Genomic DNA, 18584 nt, shown 5'->3' with positions numbered 1-18584 from the left:
AATTAACTAATATCGATGTAAGGTTATATTTATAGATGTCAAAACTGATGGAAAACAACTGTGATTTATTGATTTGAACTATTACTGGCTACTAGCGCCATTTTTTGGAAAACGGCGGGAGCAAAGTTGTAGACCTAATATAAATTTGTTGTTGATATGTAAATGACGATGAAGTTTTGAATTAATGTGTATACGATTTTACCAGCAGATTATTCTCTAATTGACTCTAATTTAAATTCGAAAACGAAAATCAAACAAAGATTCTGCTGTCATTTTATACACTGCTTGTTTCTGTCCTTGTGTGATATATAAGGACACGTTAACGTGCGCTCCAAAAACAGAGGATGAAGGGGAGAAAGAGAGAGAGAAAAAAATAAGGAAAAATTGTGAATTACCACGTATCATATATTCAATGGTGGACGGAAGTACTTCTATAGTTCAACTTTATTTAGAAAAATATAACATGACCTTATTACATTGTGCCAAAGGACACAGAGTGTCGACATCCAAAGAAGGTATCTTAGGTAACTCGTATTAAAAAATCGATAATAGCATATCATTCAAATAAATGAGATTGAGAAATTCGGTAATATGTATTTCACAATTTGTATGTGTACTTATATTAACTATTGCGAATCGTTGTATATTTTAGGATAATAAAACTATATAAAATGTATCGATGCTTACGTTCTAAATGATATGTTTGAATTTTCAGTACAAAACATTCTTTTGAGATGCGAAAAGTACCACACTTGCAATAGCTTCACAAATATCGTAAATACCACAAGTGTTCATATCACAGAATAGAAGCAGCGAACATCATGACGAATACTGAATGTTGCAATTCTCAATATTAACATATTCCTCATTACTCATTCACATACATCAACTTATCTCTATTGGCACCATATTTATACATAAAATAAAATAATCTTGGAATATTCGCTGTCGCATATAAGTAATTTGACTTTTTCCAACGGACAGTCTGACAGCATTGACAAAGGCATGGCAATCGCATCAATGATGTGTGATACGATCAAATTATTCACATCCAAATGCAGTAGAATGTGAATGTCTATACATAATCAGTAGTAAATTGATTTAACTTTGTGAAAAGGTATACTCTCTAAATTTTCGGCATGTTGTCTCCGGTAGTCCCATAAGAAATGATCGATCAAAATAGCATTGCAATCGGAGTTTTTCAAGGCAAGATCAGGAGAAGCCTCAATTAAAGACTTAACTTCGTCTTTTACTTGTTCAATCACTTCAATTGAACAGCCACGAATCTCAACCTCTAAGGGACTGCCTGGTGTTAATACAGTGTCTGGAAACAAGACAATGTGGTACAAGTCACAGTACGACTTCTGTTTATCCAAAATTAAACAACCAAACACCAGCAAAGCAGGAAAGTTTTTACTTTATAGATAAATTATTATTCTGATAGTGAATGATAATGCAAAGATTACTTACTCGACTGAAGAATCTCGAGGAGATATTTGCTGTATCGCATTGCCCCAAAGTGTACTAAAACTTGAGGCACTCGGTAGTCAGCAAACATTGTTATTTTATCAATATCGTGGAATTCGCCAAGTCCCTTTCCCCCGTAACAGGCCCAGATATCTCCGATCAGAATCTGGGCTCTTTTGTAAAACGACACTGGGATCAATCAATTTTAGTAGAATTATTAATACGATCAATGTCACTGACAGTTTGCATTCAAAGTTACCTTTGTGTCCTTTGTATTCTGCCTCATCTCTGAAGCATTCAAAGTCCGTCACAATAAGCTTCAACAATTTTTCTGCCGAATTTTTGCAGGAGTATATACAGTTCACAAAAGATCCTGTAAGCCAATAAAGATAAGTAATGAACATCCCGTAATGAGGATCAAAAATGCGACGTGTAATGTTAATTCAAAAAATTCAATTAAATACCATAATACTTCTTTGTTAGAACCCTTCCAATTTCGTGTAAACATTTTAATCGTTCCATAAACAAAGGTATTTTAGCACTTGCATTGTCTCCTTGCAAAATAAACTCTAAGTCCTCTTTCGTAATTTCAGAATAGAAGTAGGGCTCTGTTCGCAATTGTTTTTGCTAAAATCAAAGGAAATAAATTATGATTGGTGAAAGTCGGTTCATACGACACATCCTTCACATTGTGTTGTAAAAACAAACAAAAAAAGTTTTCCTCGCACTCTCATTTATTTTATCTTCAAGCGACCTTCACGTCTACTCTGAAAACTTGTCAAAATCAAGAAATTATGATGTCAAGCTTCATTATATTATTTTCATAAAAATTTAACAAATATACAAATGGCGGCTTCTCTTGCTTTTCGCTAATCTGCGTAGTTGATCTGTGCTTGTAAAATTGACACAAGCAACCTCATCAAAATGTCTTGTCGAGACAAATCTGTTGCACTTGAGTTAATTGCATTGAAGAAACCAACGTAAGTAATACTTCGTAAAATAATAACTAGAGTCTGTTTCTTTTTTTTTGCTAAAAGATAGCTACTAGAAACTCAATACAGTTAATAACCGCTACGCGAAAATAACTTTCCAACCTGTATTATATCGATACCAGTGCTATAAAAATAATTTTGGTCGGTACCAAAAAAGCAAGATATTCGTGCATTTTCTATTGTATTATTTTAGAGCTTTGGACGAACTTATTAACTCAATACCAAAGCCTAAAGGAGCAACACCAAACTTTGGTTTACCAAGATGGAAGGTTATGCCATTAGAATCAAAAATTCCAATGATTCCTGGCCCCAAGGGATCTTACCACTTTACTCGAAACAAGATTGGAAGGAAGCTTTGGGTCGGTTCTGCGGATGCACAATTTGATTTAAGCGATCCATACAATTATGAAGCGGAGTGGATCTACGATCCGCTGCACGACGAACACCTAAAGAAATTTTTTTTACGGCCTATCAACATTAAGAGAATGATGAAGATCGGATTGGTAACAAAAAAACTTGATGCGAAATGTTCAGTTAAAGATTATAATATGTATAGAAAATACTTGAAGAAATTATACAATGACAGCATCAATCTAGAAATCAAACACAGGGCAAGTATGGATTTAGAAAGAAAAACTTTGTACTTTACTGAGAAACTTGCTGAAAAAGACGTTGAAAGGTAAAGCATTCAACTAAGAAATACATTAGGAAATGTAAAATGTTGCACAACTCAATGGTGTTTCAATATTTTAGAATGAAGGCAAGAGAAAAAAGGATGGAAGCCACTAGTCTGTTGCTAGAAAAAAACAGACTCGAAGAAGAAGAAAAGATGCAAAAACAAAAAGAAAGACAAATAAAAATCGAACAGAGGCTTAGAGATCTCAAATTTAAAAAAATACAGGATAAAAAAATGCGCATTCAGAAGGCTTGGGAAGAAGCGGAGATTTTGAGGCGAAAACATGAAGCAGCTGCATACATTGAGCGTCAAAAAATAGTCAAAACACTGAAACGATGGAGAGACAGTGAATGTCAACGTAAAACAGCTAGGGTAAAAAGAAAACTTCAGGAGAAGCAAGCGAAGCAAACGGCTGTGGAAGAAAAGTAATATTTTTTCAGCATTGATATACATTTGCAGTGAGAGTTCTTTGAGATGTGACTCAGTAATTTTATCGTTTCATTCCAGATGGAGGCTGAGGCAAGAAATGCAACGAAAACAAATAGAAAGAGAAAATTTTTTACAGCATTGTTCAATTGAAGAACGTGCAATTAATATCAAGGCATATGACACCAAAGTCGACAGAGAACGGGCAAGAATGCAAAGTAAGTGTGTGAAAATGAACGTCATCGCCTAATTCTAATAATACTACATGAATAATTAATAGTAGTAAATTAATGTTTCCCAATAAGTACAATAATAGTATTATTATTTACAGGAATGGGGGAGCAGTATAAAATGTTTATGAAATGTTACGCAAGCAGGCATGTGGCTGGCCAAAGGGATGGAATGTGTTGCATAAAAAGGCATCGAAAGCATAAGGTAAGACGAACGAATAAGAAACTGAAAAGGTAATTGATATGGCATCTAATGTCTGTTTGAATCAGATGAATGGGAAGGGCGTCATCAATTCATGTTCCGGTAAATCATATAAGCATAAGAATGAGAAGGTAATTAAATAATATATATAATTCTTGTACAAAACTTTACTTCGTGCTGATCTGAAATTTTCATTTGCATGAATGTATCTACGAAAATAAATATTTTAGCTGAATGAAGAAGTGAAAGTGCATATTAAGAAAAAACAAAAGAAAGGGAAATGCAATAAAAAGAAACGAATTTTAGAACCATCGTCAGAGCCTGAACCTGAGGAAATATGCACAGGAACTAAAACACCATTTTTATGCATAAACGAGCAACCTGTATTGAAAGATAAATGTGAATGCGAGAAGGTCAAGGCAGAATGGCTTCAACGCCAACAGATCAGTATTTAATTTTCGAATTTTCATACCATTCTATAAATATTTAAGCCATGTCTCGTGTAATGAACAAACTTGGGGAAACAGATAGAATAATAATACATATTGTTAATTGAGTTTTCATATAAAATTTGTGCCTATGATCATTCTGTAATATATATTAGTTCAAAAGAAATTCTAATTGAAGCAATTAGCAAAACGTTTGCAGACCATCTTTTTATATGGTAAATGGATTGAAATTTTATTCATTCCATTGAATGACTTGCGCTGAGTTTTACTAATATATCGATACAAGGGGTAGATACTGAGAAATCTTGTAGTGCTTACGGAAATAGCTCGTTTTAAAGCAGCGCAGAGAGCGAAGTACCCGGTATGTTTGGTTACTTCCCATTTTGTATCATCTCCTTCAGGCCAAAAACAGAAATTCAAGGTATCCAGTAAAAAAATCCAGTCTACTGTTCTCGGGTCATGTTTGCTCGGATGCAAATTGTGCTGAGAGAAATTGTCGATGTGTACGTCACGACTTTTTAACCCTCTGAGGACCTGTGCATTGATAGTAAAACAGTCTTATTGTTAGTTGCAAAATAATTTGTCTGATGCTAAGTCGCTTATAGTAGAAAGGATTATTTCTGAGTCTAAAATAAACGAATTTCGGCATTTCATTTCCACTTTTGAGAAGTGTGAGGTTATTTCTGCGTACCCGCATTTATAAAATTCTCAGTTACATGAATCCAATCTTGAAATAATTTATGAAAGTAACATGCTCGTTTACAAATACAATACGATCAGTACTATCAAACTGAGTGTCGAAATGAACTGTTTGAAATAAGAGAAAACGTGGAGAAAACAGCTGAGCATATAAATGGAGTACAAGAATTAGTTTTACCCACTTCTTGCGCAATTCTCTGGATACCAGTCTTCTCGATGAAAACGTTTGTCGATAAACTAGCTATTAATTTAGCTGATTCCCGAGGATTCAAAGTCTTTTGAGTAGCCATTTGTGGTCGCTGCTAAAGGTTTAGAAATCAGGAATGTGATAACCGACAAGCCTCGTACAAATTCCTTCTTAGATTGACTCATCGTCAGACGACAGGGGCGACAGTTCGCCTTCATTGCTATAGTCACGTGATTGCCGGTTGCCAGGCAATCTCGAAAGATGTAAACAAACATGGCGGCATTTGTGAAAATTTGTCGCGACGACGTGCTCAATGTTTTTTTATCTGTTAATCATTATGTGTATAGAGTTTTTACCCTCGTTCCGCGTTTTTGGTGAGTGTAACGAAATCAGATGATGCAAAAGAAAATTAAGGTACGATTTTTTACTCTTGAAAGCAAAGATAAACGCGATATTTCGATTTTACGATATTTTTATGCATTTGGACGATATGCGTTAAGTTTACAAGGTTTTATGAAAATTGGATATACGAAGGTCTAGATGTTCGTATGCGGTTATTTCATCATCTCTGAATTCATTTAATTTTCTTTTTTTCCTTGAAAATAACATTTATTCACTACCTAAGATTGCATGAGTTTTATTAGAAAATAAAATCCCAGAAACAATGATTGTTTTCGGTGATTACAAATGCAAAGACCTTAGTATAACATTTATAAATATTAAACTTATTTATCAATCATAGTGTAATAAAATAATTCATACAATATAAAGCAAAATAGCAATACATCTTGGGATAGTGAGTCATATAACCGTATAGCTTTATATGCATGCGTAATATACATAAGTACAGAGCCAAAGTTCCAAAGTGTCACATTACTTTATTTACTCAATAGTAACATTTACTAATACATAATTCAATTGATATAACTGTATTTCTTGTGTGTTGATTTCATTTTATTTTATTTTTGTTTCTTTTTTCTTCTTTACATCAGGACATGCTTCACTTATTTAACGATACACTCGATTGTAAATATTATCCTAAATTCAATATTGATTCAATGTAGGCAACTATTATCTGTGTTTTGAGGGGCAGTGGCGAATATCGGGATATTTTTTTCTCTGCATTCGTTTTTCTTTATTTATTTTTTTCGTCATTTTCACCACATTCATCGACCCGAATTCAATAACTTATGTACACAATACCGTCTCAACCAAAAATGTGAACAGATTAAGGCTCCAGCAGGCTATAGACTACGTTCTACAATGTACAATGTATGCATTATGTATTTTCTTAGTTTTCGTTTCCGCGTGTTTGTGTCTGGCTGTGTAATGTGTGCTAAGCGATAGCACCAAAATATTTGCCAATATTTCACTTGGCACAACAATCAATTCTGTGTAACTATAAAGTAACCGATACACCAATCAGGTTTATGTGTATTAAATTTTATTTTATTCCACTTCAATTGATCCTAGCAACATATTAGCTATAATAGATGTAATAATTATAAAACAATGTGTCTTAACAAAATTGTAGATATTTATTTATACTTCGTGTAATATAAAGTTTGATAAAAATAGCGGGCCGTATCCACAGACGTAATTATTATTACTTTTTTTTAGAGTTAAATTTATTCTTTTTATACTGTATAATAATACATTATTTGCACATTCGTTCTAACACCTTGTCTTTGAATATGGCCCGGTCTAAGAAATAACTAGCGTAGTACTAGGGCATGTGTATGAGCTTCTGTCAAATGTTTATTATTTCTTATTACGTTTTGCTTTTTTTTTAGCACACCTTTATCTTTATATCCATACACATCACACCTCCAGACTTTCTCCAATGCAGCAGTATGCGCTTGTTAATTAATTTTCTTAATAAGAGATATAAATAATCTGTCTTTATTGGCTCTTAAGCTGTTTGCCAATACTGTACGACATGAAGTTGCTCCAGTCAATTTTCGTTCGCATAACAGGAAGTTGCCTCCGTAGAGCTTTAAACGTTGTATCTGACATGGTTTGATAATTTTCCGAAATAGCTGTTTGATAATCGTTTTCAGCTTCCTCTAGCAATTGGATTAATTCCTTTGCCGTCTGTTTCTCTGTTGTTATTGGCAGGCTCTCTTTCACTTCTTTGCTGCTCACCAACTGCACATTTCCATCCTCATAATAGTGAACTTGAACTTTTAGGCTACCCCTCAGTTCTGCGTTACCAGAACTGGTATTAAAATTCACCGACCATACTGAACGCCAACGTCCGTTCCAAAAGTTTTTTGGTTGAAATTGATGATCTTCTATGCAGGCAGTTAGCGTTACGTTACCTGAAATAAGTTTACTGCTTTTTAATATATACAGTCTTGATGATTCGACACTCAGGTATTAAAGAAAAACGTTTTCTCCATCGCTTTTTGAGATTAAAAAACAGTTTCAATCTCCATTCTGTACATACCTCCTTGACTTTTTCCAAATACAGAAGAAGTACCGTGCCTATAATGATTTTGAGTGTACGTGGCTAATTCTTCTTGAAGTGCAGATCTCCAGGGTTCGGCTGCCGCGTCTGGTTCGTATGGCTCATAGTCCTGAGCTTCCTTTCTCAGATGGTCATATTTGAAACTCTGCTTGCTTCGAGCGTCATAAAACCTTTGACCGCCCAAGTCATTGTGCTCAGTAATGAGGACAGGAAATTCGGTTCCCTCAACCTTGATTCATTTACAATTGAATTAAACTGATGCGCATGATTATTGTCATATGTTCGAGAAAGAATATTACGTTGCATCAAGCTTATCTTACTCTATACAAGTATGTGCAAGCCAGATGATAAATGTTTTAAAAATAACATCAGACGGGATAAATGTAAATTTTTTACTTTTTCGAACAGGGTATAGTTTCGTTACTATCGAAAAATAAAATAATTCAAAACACGAACCGACTCTCATGCTGTCACATTCGAAAACTTTGAATATATATTTAAATGGACCACGATAAATGTTAAATGGTATTCTGTAATCGCCTGTTATTTTTAACGTTCACACACAATTCGATCAAACTCCCGATTGATGATGTGTTTCGTTATAGACATTCATTCGGCCATGGAAAACTTGTATCATCTGTCGCAAAGAGGGAATATGGTTCTACGAATGGATTGTGATGGAATTTTTATATCGCTATGCCAAGTGGTTGACCACTATCTGAACATCATCTGTCAAACATGAGTCATCGTCCATTGCCAAAGCATACAAAGACGACTGGGTGAATTCATTCCAATGTGTAACAATGGTGTCGTCGAATTTTTTCGAATTTGAATATCAACAATTGTATCGCGCTTCCGCGATTGCCGGATCCGGTTAGTGCAGCGTTCTAATTTCAATCGAAACGAAACGTCACTTGCTCGAGATACTCGAACGGTGAAAAACGGTTACTGTAAATTTTCAAGCCGACGAAAAGTATCGAGAATACAATGACGCGGAAGATCGCCCAGACAAAATCTTTCCAAATATATTCAAGTCTCGTTTTCGTTGTGATAATCACTCGCCGTTATCGCGGGGAGAATAGAATAGAATAGGTGTACCTTAACAGGCGTAAGCTGGTCCTTGTTGTATTGAGCAAATGCCCCGGACGCGCCTTCTTTCAAGAGGTTGTCGTTGTTCAGTAGAACCCTCACATCGTTAAAAACTTCGTTAAACTCACCCGGGGGTGAGTGTAGTATAAAATCCGAAACTATTCGCACTTTTTCTTGATCGGGGATCACCACATCTCCGTCCGTCGCCATCTTACCTTTCCACTGCACGCACACTCGACCGATGTGTCAAACCAAGGCTCGTGAAATGCAGGTTGCCCCCACCAATGCGAATGCGGGGAATCTGCCTTTCACCACCTCGACACCCGCGCTCTAAGCGCCGCGTTCAAATCTTTTTAATAACTCCGCGTGCAATTTTTTTTTTTTTTTTTAAACTCGATGTCAATCGATCATGAACTGACAAAATGACACGACGATTTCTGCACCGATTCAAGATTGTTTCCGAATTGATTCCGATTGTTTCCAGTAGTTGGTGTACATTCGGTTGAGTTACACTCTATGTCGCGCAAAGTAATGTCATAACGAAATTAAATTCGTACACCAGAGAACACTCGGTTTGCCACTTACTTGAGTGATTCACGAGTCAAGTCCAAAGTTTTCAGTATGATGTTGATAATTTCGAATTTTACAAGTACCCTTGCCACCGGTGCGAGTATTGTAAATCGAATAACTATACCCTGTGATAAAACCCCGATGGAAAAGCCTGTACTTCATTAACCTTGTCGCGGTTTGTTTCGCCCGGGTGCCATCGGCTCCGCTCGTCTTCTCTCGGTGCACACTCACCAGCAGGCGTGGTTTACATTTCACGATAATACAGTTTTAACATTTATTTTTATCTATTCGTCAACATTGCGCTCCCAATGACCAATGAAACATGTATTTCAAACTATGCTCTATACTTCATAGGTTTGTTAATTTAGAATTACTGTTTGAAACATACTCGAATTGAAATTTAATAGAACCTCGCAGGCTTGCGCGTTACATCGCATTCGCGCCCCAAATTTATCGTTGCTACAGCGCAAAATTTCCTTATATGGATGTCTTTTGTACACGTTACTCTTGGCGCCAATATTTCAGACAATATTGAACAACTGACGGAAAAACTGAGGCGATCCATTCCCTAGCATCATGATAAGTACGTGGAAAGTTCAAAAAGACTAGCTGAAACTAACCAGACATATAATTAACACCGTTTCATACTTTATTTGCTGGCTCATATTCTCATACAAAGCTGGAACAACTAATTCAGTGACATGTGTCGATTAATATTATATTGTACAATAGTGAAATACTCCAATCCACTGAGTGAATTTGAGCGATATCGATCAAGTCCTTGGAAATTTTCAGCTGTTACTCCGGGCATCGAATACGAAGATAAATTAAATTAACGAATGTTTACTTATATTTGATTTTTCTTTCAGAATACATCGCTTTAATCGGTTCATTCCGCAAATCGGAAGTACTCGAGATGCACGTGAGAAAAAGGTAATCTCCAAACGAGACCAATGGCGGACGATCCGAACCGTGACATTCTCCCAGTTAAAGATGATTCCTGCTACGGAAGCGTTCGATGCTCCAGCGAAATAGGTTACTTGATACTTACGTATTACTCATTGATTACGCAACACTTTCAATGAATTCTATAATCAGACGTAATCTGCTTTTACGATAACTGCTACGATAATAATTTCTCTCTGTACTAATAAATTCACATATAAATATCCTATGGAACAACTATTTTATTCTTTTATTTCTGTAGCAATGATGTACGAAGTATCTGAAAGAATAATTTTTATTTAAAATTTTCATGTAAAAACAACACTAGATCCCAGAGAACGTCACGTTGTTTGCAAGCTCGACCGTTACCAATTAGAGGACAGGTACTTGAGGTTGCTGGAAGAGGTCCAAGGTCTGAAGAAATTGTCCAACAGTCAAGAAGATAAGATCAAGAGGCTAGCGACAAAATTAATGCGATCCGCAGCCTCCTCCAGAACCTGTCCTGCCGTTCTAACAATTAACGATGAACGAGAGAGAATCGCTCGGCTGGAGCTAGAAAATGCTAGAGTAAAGGAAATTGAATGTTTACTTTTATATTTAAGCGACCATCTTCCTTGTTGTTCCCCAGTTTAGTCTGTTAATAAAATGAAAATACTTATACGCTTCACAGAATATAATTAGATCTCGATATCGTTATACTCGTAAAGTTTTTTCTGGAAATACTCGTAGGTGTATGTTCAGCTTTAGTAATTGTTATCATATCGGTAGAGCTGCAATGGCATATGGCATTTGGACGGCTGACAGTATGTTTTCTTTTTAAAAAGTCGATAAAACAATAAAATTTTAGTAACGTCTAGCTCATATAAATATAACTGTGACAAGTTTTTAAGTAAATTTTACTTAGAATTTTTCTAGATAGTCATTTTCATTTTTTCAGTTAAAAGACAAAGCCTACACGTTGAAAAACCAATTGCTAAGTCACAGGGGTCCTAGATCACCGTCACGATGCCGGCGTATTCCAAGTGGCGTATCTTCCGGTCCTACGTAAGTTTGTGAACGGACATTTTTTTTTTTTTTGCATGTTCCAATTTAATCATATATTATTCAATAACTGGGTACATTTTCCTCAGGACATATCGAAGCGAAAGTGCTCGGACAAAGTATAATCAACCGCCTCCACGAAATGGAGTTGATGATAACGATGCACAGAACTATCTTGTGAAAATTGAGGTACGCATATAGTAGAGTTTATATACTAGTCAAAACAGAATTCTATCCTGGGACAAGTCGACAGCGTTCCTGTAATGATTTCAGGAACTTGAGACGCAGAGAAATGAAATGATGACCCGGATAGCCGATCTCGAGGGTCAGATCGCGGTACACACGGCTGGCATACAAAGGGAGAAAGTCCAGGAAAATGTAGAGTACATCCGAATGTGGCGTCAGATGAAACAATCCAACGACAAACTGATATCAGTGCAAGCTGCGAACGAAACGCTCCACTCTCAGATAGGAGACTTGAAGAGACTTCTGGAAGAGACGACTAAGTGCGTACAAGAGAATTTGTCAACCATCGGCTACGTTTATTTGAAAATTAAAATATTCCGTTTATTTCAGAAGCAACAGAGAACTGACAGCGGCGCTGGTGTCTCAGAAGCAACGCTTATCCGAGGTGGACGAGCAGTTGACAAGTGCCAAAGACTCGCAATTGAGTTTGCGAGAAAATCAGGAACAGATAAGGGATCTCAGTAACGAGATGAAGATCCTTCAACAGCACAACAGTGAGTTGATTTCAGTCAGCTCAAAATTCGGTCAGATCGAGCTGGAAAACGTGGAATTGAAGCGGAAGGTGGCCGAGTGTATGCAGGAGAAACAGAGCTTGAAAAACGCTATCCAGTCGGAGCAGGCTTCGCACGCAGCATTGAGAGTGACGAACGACAAGCTGATAAAGAAGCTTGAAGAGCTGCAGAAGAACATGGACAACCTGACGACACAGCTGGTGCAGGTGAGTTTATAAGAAAGCCACGAAGACGATCCGCGCTGACGGTTTGTATTGATCATTAAAATCAGGGTTGTTCGCGATACGTTCGAATTTTAGAATCGGGGAGAAGGCCGACGATTCCTCGCAAAGGGAACCCAGACGGAACTGAAACACGCGGATAAAAACACCTGGACATCGGTTGCGTCCTGCAGCCATTCCGCACCATCTGACGAGGAAAAGGAAACGCTCTCCGAAAGCGGACATGACGAGCATTATGCGGATAACAGCGAGACGCGCACCTTGAAATTTTCGAAAAAAGGCTCTAGCCCGGGAAATACTGCCAGGAAAAAAGTGGACGTAAAAAATCGCCCCAGTGCACAGAGCAGGCCAAACTCTCGACCAAATTCTCGCACGATTTACAGGAGAGTCGATAGCAAGACAAAACAGCCCCATCGTACTCAGAGTCCGTCTATGTCGCGTGAAAAAATGCTCAAGCTGCTGGATCAGGCCCAGATAAGTACACCACTGGAGGCACAAAATGCCGCGAGAATGCGGCAGATTGATGTTGCGACCGGTCAAAATGACGCTTCGAAATACCCCGAGCCCTATAGGCAAGTTATTAATCTTGAAACACTGCTGTTCGGTAATTCTAGCTGCTTTTGACGAAGGTTTAAAGTTTCGCTTTTGCCCTCAATTGTGGGTCGTATTGGTCCTGTAAATGACAATAGAATTTTGTCGATTCGTCATTTTGGCTCGTAAAGCAACGTCAGCGGGTCGCACGCGAGGTCACTGAGGTTTCACATTTCTCCGCATTGGACGGAAAAAGAGATTCGCTGGTCGGTTGAGAAAAGTAAATACACAAACGACAAAGCAAGTTCGCTGCAATAACAACAATTTTGCAAGTATGATGGAATCGCTTTTCTCTGTTCCGAGATAACCGAAAGATAAGCTCTTTTCTCGAAATTTTTGCTGCTGCAGCAGAAATTCTTACTTCCGTCCATGCACGTTTCTTATCTTGGGGTTTTAGAGTTTCACGAACTCTTTAATTACAATCGCGGCCACCTGACGTTATTCTTCCAAAAAACAACCTGCGCAGACTTTAAATGTATGACCGTAGGATCCAATGCAAAGTATAGTTACTCACCTTATACTTCGAAAACTTTTTATCAAGGTTTGAATGATTTTATTTGCCTTTTTTTTTGTTACTATTTTCCTTCATTTATACCGGTGGGCAGGCTCGTATTATTTGCCGAGCTAGTGGACAGTCGACAATAGTATCTATCTTGAATACGATACTTTACCTTATCTGCAGCTTCGATTTTACTTACATAATAGTTAGTATAATAGTTAATGAAACGCTAGATGATTTGTACCCTACTATTAACTCGAACTATTTGCAAGTGGACGTATATTAAGAGATTGTTCTACAAGTATTACAATAATTGTACAATATTTTGTATTTCATCGTAACTATTTATCCTGCATAAATGATAACTCCAAATCCCATCGTGAAGTTCACAATTTTTTATATTATAATTGTTCAACTACACGTTAAATGATTTGCAAGTACGTAAATAATGAGTCGGTACGTTGAGTTATTCTAGCCGTTTAAATCGACCAAAAGTTTCGAATTAGTTTTCGAGTCAATCTTGTTTGCCTCCTTAAGTATACCTACGCGTCTGTGGTCGATAAATAGAATTAATGACATTTGTCTGGTCTCCGACGGCCTCGAGTCCGTATACTAAATTGACTCTTTTCTTGAGCCCTCAATAAATACGTTCATGTCCCATTAAATTAGGCGGCCTGAAATTCCGCTGTCACGTTCAAACGATGCTGTTGCCTTAACGGATGTTCCGTCAACTCCCTCCGACGAAGAAGCCCAATGTCACGGACAGACCGAATCCTTCGATCCGAAACATATCCTTTTATCACTTTTTGAAATCTTAAAGTGCTACAGTGAGATTATGTGCAAAACTAAATGCAGGAATTACACATGTGATAAATTGCCCGTAACGTGCAGCACAGAGAATTGCAGCTCTTTCAAATATCAACCGGAGGATACAGCCTCAGAAAAAAGTTCGGAAAGAGGACACGAAGGAAATAGAACCGGCGAAAGTCTGTGCGAAAAATTAAGAGACCTCTACAGCAAATCACAGATTTCGGAGGGGCGAAGTAACAAGGAACGAAATCTGCTGCACAAATTCACTGAAACTATGTGCTGCACCTGCGATTCAAATCACAGATGCTGCGCCACGACGGATTGCGGTTACGGCTGTTGTACACCGGAACCGGAACCGTGTTTAGCACTTTTGGAAAGAAAACATTTTTCCCACTGCAGTAATCCGATGGATGGCAAGCTCGGGAGAGTCGGAGAAATCGGTTTGACGATTCAGGAGACCTTTAAGTCTATGTTTGTGGGGCGGTAAGGAAGTGATCAACGTTATTAAATCTTGGATCTTCTCATTTCACTACCATTAATTCTAGTCCGTAAACTTTCGAGCCTTGTAAAATTAATATTGCTGTGTAACCTGTACCCAGACAATACCAAATTCAAAAATCGTTCTGATACGTTTCGCGCGGTATTTTGGTTTCGGTATAATGTATGGGTACTCTAATGGTAATGTTATGAACATAGAGATAGCAAATGCGAATGCGATAATGAATGCCGCGACCATTGGAGTGAAATGAATCCAGGGATTGGAAAAAATTTGCAATCATCGATTTGCAAAAGTCCGAAAGCGATCTCGGATGAACTGGAAAAACGCAAGGAACTGTTGCACGTCCGATACAATCCGAGCAGTGTTTACAAGGAGGTAAGCTACTTCCCCTCAGCATTCGCTGAATTGACGGTTTCACAACCTTGAGAAATACTCAAGATTTGCTACAAAACATTAGCAAATGATTTCCAAGTATATGAAATAAAAATATAAAAAATTGAAATATCTTTAAAAAAAAGTTGTAAAAAAATAATTTCTCGGTTTTGGAAAATGTTTCAGACAAGCGTTTCTTGCTGCGGGAGCGATTGTCATCCATCGAACGAATGTGGAGATACACCTGTGCTTTGCGAAATTTCTACGTTTCCGATGCTCATCACCGAGGGACAAGGACTCGTCGAGATACACATACTGTCTCTGCAACTATCTACAAAGGTGTAGGCACGGGACCGTTTTCGAAGAAAAATTGAGGACAAATTTTTTTTTCTAAAATCATGCACATTGATTTCAGGGCGCGCAGCGTATATTCAAAAACGACTCGGAGAATGCCGCTGTGTTTATCAGCTGGGACATATGGGGCCAAGAAACGGCATTCACCCCGATGTCGAAGTATCCTTCGCTGAGCTTCAATTCGTCTTCGGTGTATCGAGTGTGCGAGCTGCAGAATTTTTTCGATTGCGTACTTCGAGAAAACATTATTTTTCAGGTCCATCTGATTAATCGAGACGAAGAGACGTTTACGATAGCAAAGGCGCAGCTCAGCGTCAAAGACATGCTGGATTATCCGCAAAACAAGCTTCACTATGTAACGCCAGTTTTCAGCCTGATGCCATGCTCGTGTGGCGCTAATTTTGGACAATTATCATTGTGGGTTCGGCTCAGCTGTGACATTGATTTGGTTGAAAGGTTCAAAGACCGTTGTGGCTTGGCACCGGCGGTTTCGAGAAATCAGATAATGCAGATGCGCACCAACCCTCGTGACAATACTCACCCCGAACTGATCGCCTCGCCAGTTTGTGATAGGCAACAGGAAACGTCGCAAGAACTGCCCAAAGACCCAATGGAGCAGTTGACGACGGTCAACAGTAATCGATTGAACACCATTCAGGAAGCTGGTATGTCGTCATGTTTCACTGCAGACGCTTAATCATCACGTTCATCACGTTTTACCAACACGATAGTAGAGCTGGAAAATCAAGCCGACCCTTCTCAGAAGTTCGACAAACAAACGGAATACCGCAGTGAAAATCCAGAAGAAAAACAGCCGGACGCCAAAAGTCACAGTGACGATTACTCGATGGCAACGAATGCAACCAACGAAAATGACTCTCAGGATAGCGATACTGAAGCGAATACTTCCACCTACGATAGGTGAGTTGGTAAAATCGTTAGACGAATGAGAATGTGTAATGAATTGTTGTTAATAAAATTAAAGTAATTTATCTCAAACAAGCCACGGTGAATTGGAAATAAAAGACAAATAGCGAACGGATTTATCATATAAATTGCGTATTGATTTCTCAGGTCACCTCGTGATTTTAGACTCGCAAGTTTGCAAAATAAACTGGATAGCAGTCTGCAGATTGAATCGAGAAGTATCACCGAGTTTAACAATGTCTTGAAGAGTGTAAGGGGGCCACATTTTTCACTGCTACTCTTATTTTCTGTTACTGCTTAGTACGGAATGTGATAGTTTTGTCTGAATGTTTCCAGCAAACTGATGGATCGGCTGTTCACGGAACGGAAAGTACGTCAAACGACTTGGGGACGGTAATTTCCGATGAGAAGTGGCAAAAATATAAACGTAACAGCACCCGTAACAGTATCAGTGTGTAAACCGGAAATAACGTGTCGCAATGTGTCGCATAGTGTAGTCCAATTCTACAAGTACCGGAAAAATAACAATGTACTTATTACATTCTTACAGGCTTTAAAGTAAATTCCGAAGACTCAAGCGCTGAAAATATCCAGGATACGGTTGTGAACAAAGATGCGGTAATAAGATATTGTTTAGCCATTATTTCTATTGAGAAGGAACAAAAAATTATACCATTAAAATTTTACGTTTCAGCAAGCATCACCCGAGGATACGATCACTATAACAATCCTATCCATGAACCTTTTCGAGAAAACTAGTATCATGAATAATCCGGAGGTTCAGTTGCTTTACGTTGAATATATTTTTCTCGGACTGCGAGGTGCTGATATGGAGACCCCCTCATTACCCAAGCCAAAGAATAAGGGTGAAACGATGGTCTATAATTTTATTAAACGTAAGTTTCATTAGATCGCCATTCCGTATTTGATATTAATACAGCTGATTCGCAAATCCGTGTTCCTTGAACAACAAGGCCAGGCTGTAAAGTCGAAAAATACACGTAGACACTCCGCCGTTTTATACACTTATAGATTTCCAAGTTGACGAGGAGTATCATAATTCGCAGAGACTGATGTTGAATGCCATGTTGACCGGAGCCTCAAACCCAATAATCAGATTTGTTATAGTGAGTGAACCACTTCCCGAGGAAATGGATCGCAAAGAGTGCACCGAAGTCGGGTCAGTCATCCGTTTCAGTCACTAATTCCTTATCGGACATTTAATTGATTGATTATATGTTTTTTGTTTCTCCTCGATGGCGTTATAATCTTTAGGCATGCTGACCTTAACATACGAGAGTACGCATTAGGTGATGGATTGAAAAACATCCCACTCATAATTATGAATCCATTACAGTCGGAGCAAATCGGAATGTTGAAGGTGAGATTACGAAAGGCCACTGTAAAATCGATTATGTGGAGAATTTTAAATTGACAATCTTTTCAGATATCAATCGTCGGCATCGAAGTTATTCGGGATTGCATGATGCTTCAAACACAGCTTTGAAATTAGATGAACCGATTGAAACAGTGAGAGGAATCAGAATCGCAAGCTATTTTCACAGTATTCTGTAACTTGCGTCATAATTTTGATCCGTCTACAGTTTGTCATATAAAGTTTATTAAAGTTATTAATAACATATGTGTACATGTGCACGTACTCGGTAGGTTTCGCAAATATTGTACATACATACCATACAAATCAGGTAGTATTCCCATCTTACAATCAGTATAGATCTATTTTAAAGCAGAGAAAACGTTCTTGACATTACCACTCTACATCGTTCGCAACAGCTGAAATTCAGCACATGAAAAAATACCGTCCAATTAAAACTCGTGACTCGACTACGCGAATATAGTCAATACTAAACTCTGCATTCGTCATTTTGATGTATTGCCGTACTAGAATCTTAGTACTTCGTTACTTCTTAGTGTCATATTGATGAAACACGTGAAACTTTTTTACTGCCGTTAACGTGATAAGGAATGTGAGTTTGAGTCAAATAATCTTCATGATCGTTAACGATAATATAAAGCCATTGCGATATTCAGTCGATTGTAACATGAATTTACGTCGAGGAGAAGCCATAAAGATATGCAATCGTGTATT

At 37.8% G+C, this 18584-nt stretch overlaps 5 protein-coding genes across 5 annotated transcripts in view; 3 read left to right on the top strand and 2 right to left on the bottom strand.

Annotated features, from left to right (window-relative positions):
• LOC124213806 (Myosin-7a binding protein) overlaps nucleotides 1-676 on the top strand; it is a 45192-nt gene extending 44516 nt beyond the window's left edge. Inside the window, exon 19 of the mRNA XM_046615492.2 lies at nucleotides 133-676. The gene's annotated coding sequence lies outside the window, so the exon portion shown is untranslated. The remainder of the gene's footprint in view (nucleotides 1-132) is intronic.
• Nucleotides 427-5463, bottom strand: LOC124213950 (queuosine 5'-phosphate N-glycosylase/hydrolase). Its single transcript, XM_046615791.2, has 6 exons — nucleotides 5324-5463; nucleotides 4761-4976; nucleotides 1932-2094; nucleotides 1727-1840; nucleotides 1471-1656; nucleotides 427-1324 (listed from the first exon to the last, which is right to left on the bottom strand). The coding sequence occupies exons 1-6, from the start codon at nucleotides 5429-5431 to the stop codon at nucleotides 1086-1088; spliced, it is 1026 nt and encodes a 341-aa protein (XP_046471747.1). The 5' UTR covers nucleotides 5432-5463; the 3' UTR covers nucleotides 427-1085.
• LOC124213915 (golgin subfamily A member 6-like protein 6) lies at nucleotides 3145-6530 on the top strand. Its single transcript, XM_046615696.2, has 5 exons — nucleotides 3145-3560; nucleotides 3643-3779; nucleotides 3893-3996; nucleotides 4062-4124; nucleotides 4224-6530. Exons 1-5 carry the CDS (start codon nucleotides 3178-3180, stop codon nucleotides 4446-4448), a joined length of 912 nt encoding a protein of 303 aa, XP_046471652.2. The 5' UTR covers nucleotides 3145-3177; the 3' UTR covers nucleotides 4449-6530.
• LOC124224815 (protein fantom) lies at nucleotides 5616-17981 on the top strand. The gene is made up of 20 exons (XM_046637019.2): nucleotides 5616-5742; nucleotides 10327-10492; nucleotides 10731-10969; nucleotides 11340-11446; nucleotides 11533-11632; nucleotides 11717-11949; nucleotides 12020-12407; nucleotides 12501-12994; nucleotides 14182-14805; nucleotides 15019-15196; nucleotides 15380-15532; nucleotides 15609-16212; nucleotides 16282-16468; nucleotides 16622-16724; nucleotides 16811-16925; nucleotides 17025-17092; nucleotides 17169-17370; nucleotides 17507-17654; nucleotides 17750-17855; nucleotides 17922-17981. The coding sequence occupies exons 2-20, from the start codon at nucleotides 10411-10413 to the stop codon at nucleotides 17979-17981; spliced, it is 4191 nt and encodes a 1396-aa protein (XP_046492975.1). The 5' UTR covers nucleotides 5616-5742; nucleotides 10327-10410.
• cpa (F-actin-capping protein subunit alpha) lies at nucleotides 7031-9130 on the bottom strand. The gene is made up of 3 exons (XM_046615822.2): nucleotides 8897-9130; nucleotides 7778-8027; nucleotides 7031-7649 (listed from the first exon to the last, which is right to left on the bottom strand). The coding sequence occupies exons 1-3, from the start codon at nucleotides 9095-9097 to the stop codon at nucleotides 7231-7233; spliced, it is 870 nt and encodes a 289-aa protein (XP_046471778.1). The 5' UTR covers nucleotides 9098-9130; the 3' UTR covers nucleotides 7031-7230.
• Nucleotides 17982-18584: the final 603 nt, after the last annotated feature.

This window comes from Neodiprion pinetum, chromosome 1 (assembly GCF_021155775.2).
Source record: "Neodiprion pinetum isolate iyNeoPine1 chromosome 1, iyNeoPine1.2, whole genome shotgun sequence".
NCBI classification, from domain to species: Eukaryota; Metazoa; Arthropoda; class Insecta; order Hymenoptera; family Diprionidae; genus Neodiprion; species Neodiprion pinetum.
This window is presented reverse-complemented; position numbering and strand designations above follow the sequence as displayed.

What these genes read in the sequence shown, in the direction of transcription:
- LOC124213915 (XM_046615696.2), top strand. Translation starts at nt 3,178, where the DNA reads ATGTTGCACAACTCAATGGTGTTTCAATATTTTAGAATGAAGGCAAGA. An exon ending in AGAACGGGCAAGAATGCAAA is followed by an intron (nt 3,780 to 3,892) that starts GTAAGTGTGTGA and finishes TATTATTTACAG; the next exon opens with GAATGGGGGAGCAGTATAAA. An exon ending in AAAGGCATCGAAAGCATAAG is followed by an intron (nt 3,997 to 4,061) that starts GTAAGACGAACG and finishes TGTTTGAATCAG; the next exon opens with ATGAATGGGAAGGGCGTCAT.
- cpa (XM_046615822.2), bottom strand. Translation starts at nt 9,097, where the DNA reads ATGGCGACGGACGGAGATGTGGTGATCCCCGATCAAGAAAAAGTGCGA. An exon ending in ACCAGCTTACGCCTGTTAAG is followed by an intron (nt 8,028 to 8,896) that starts GTACACCTATTC and finishes AAATGAATCAAG; the next exon opens with GTTGAGGGAACCGAATTTCC. An exon ending in ATTTGGAAAAAGTCAAGGAG is followed by an intron (nt 7,650 to 7,777) that starts GTATGTACAGAA and finishes AACTTATTTCAG; the next exon opens with GTAACGTAACGCTAACTGCC.
- LOC124224815 (XM_046637019.2), top strand. Translation starts at nt 10,411, where the DNA reads ATGGCGGACGATCCGAACCGTGACATTCTCCCAGTTAAAGATGATTCC. An exon ending in AAATACCCCGAGCCCTATAG is followed by an intron (nt 12,995 to 14,181) that starts GCAAGTTATTAA and finishes CCATTAAATTAG; the next exon opens with GCGGCCTGAAATTCCGCTGT. An exon ending in CAGCACCCGTAACAGTATCA is followed by an intron (nt 16,926 to 17,024) that starts GTGTGTAAACCG and finishes ACATTCTTACAG; the next exon opens with GCTTTAAAGTAAATTCCGAA.
- LOC124213950 (XM_046615791.2), bottom strand. Translation starts at nt 5,431, where the DNA reads ATGGCTACTCAAAAGACTTTGAATCCTCGGGAATCAGCTAAATTAATA. An exon ending in TCTAACAAAGAAGTATTATG is followed by an intron (nt 1,841 to 1,931) that starts GTATTTAATTGA and finishes ATTGGCTTACAG; the next exon opens with GATCTTTTGTGAACTGTATA. An exon ending in AGAATACAAAGGACACAAAG is followed by an intron (nt 1,657 to 1,726) that starts GTAACTTTGAAT and finishes GATTGATCCCAG; the next exon opens with TGTCGTTTTACAAAAGAGCC.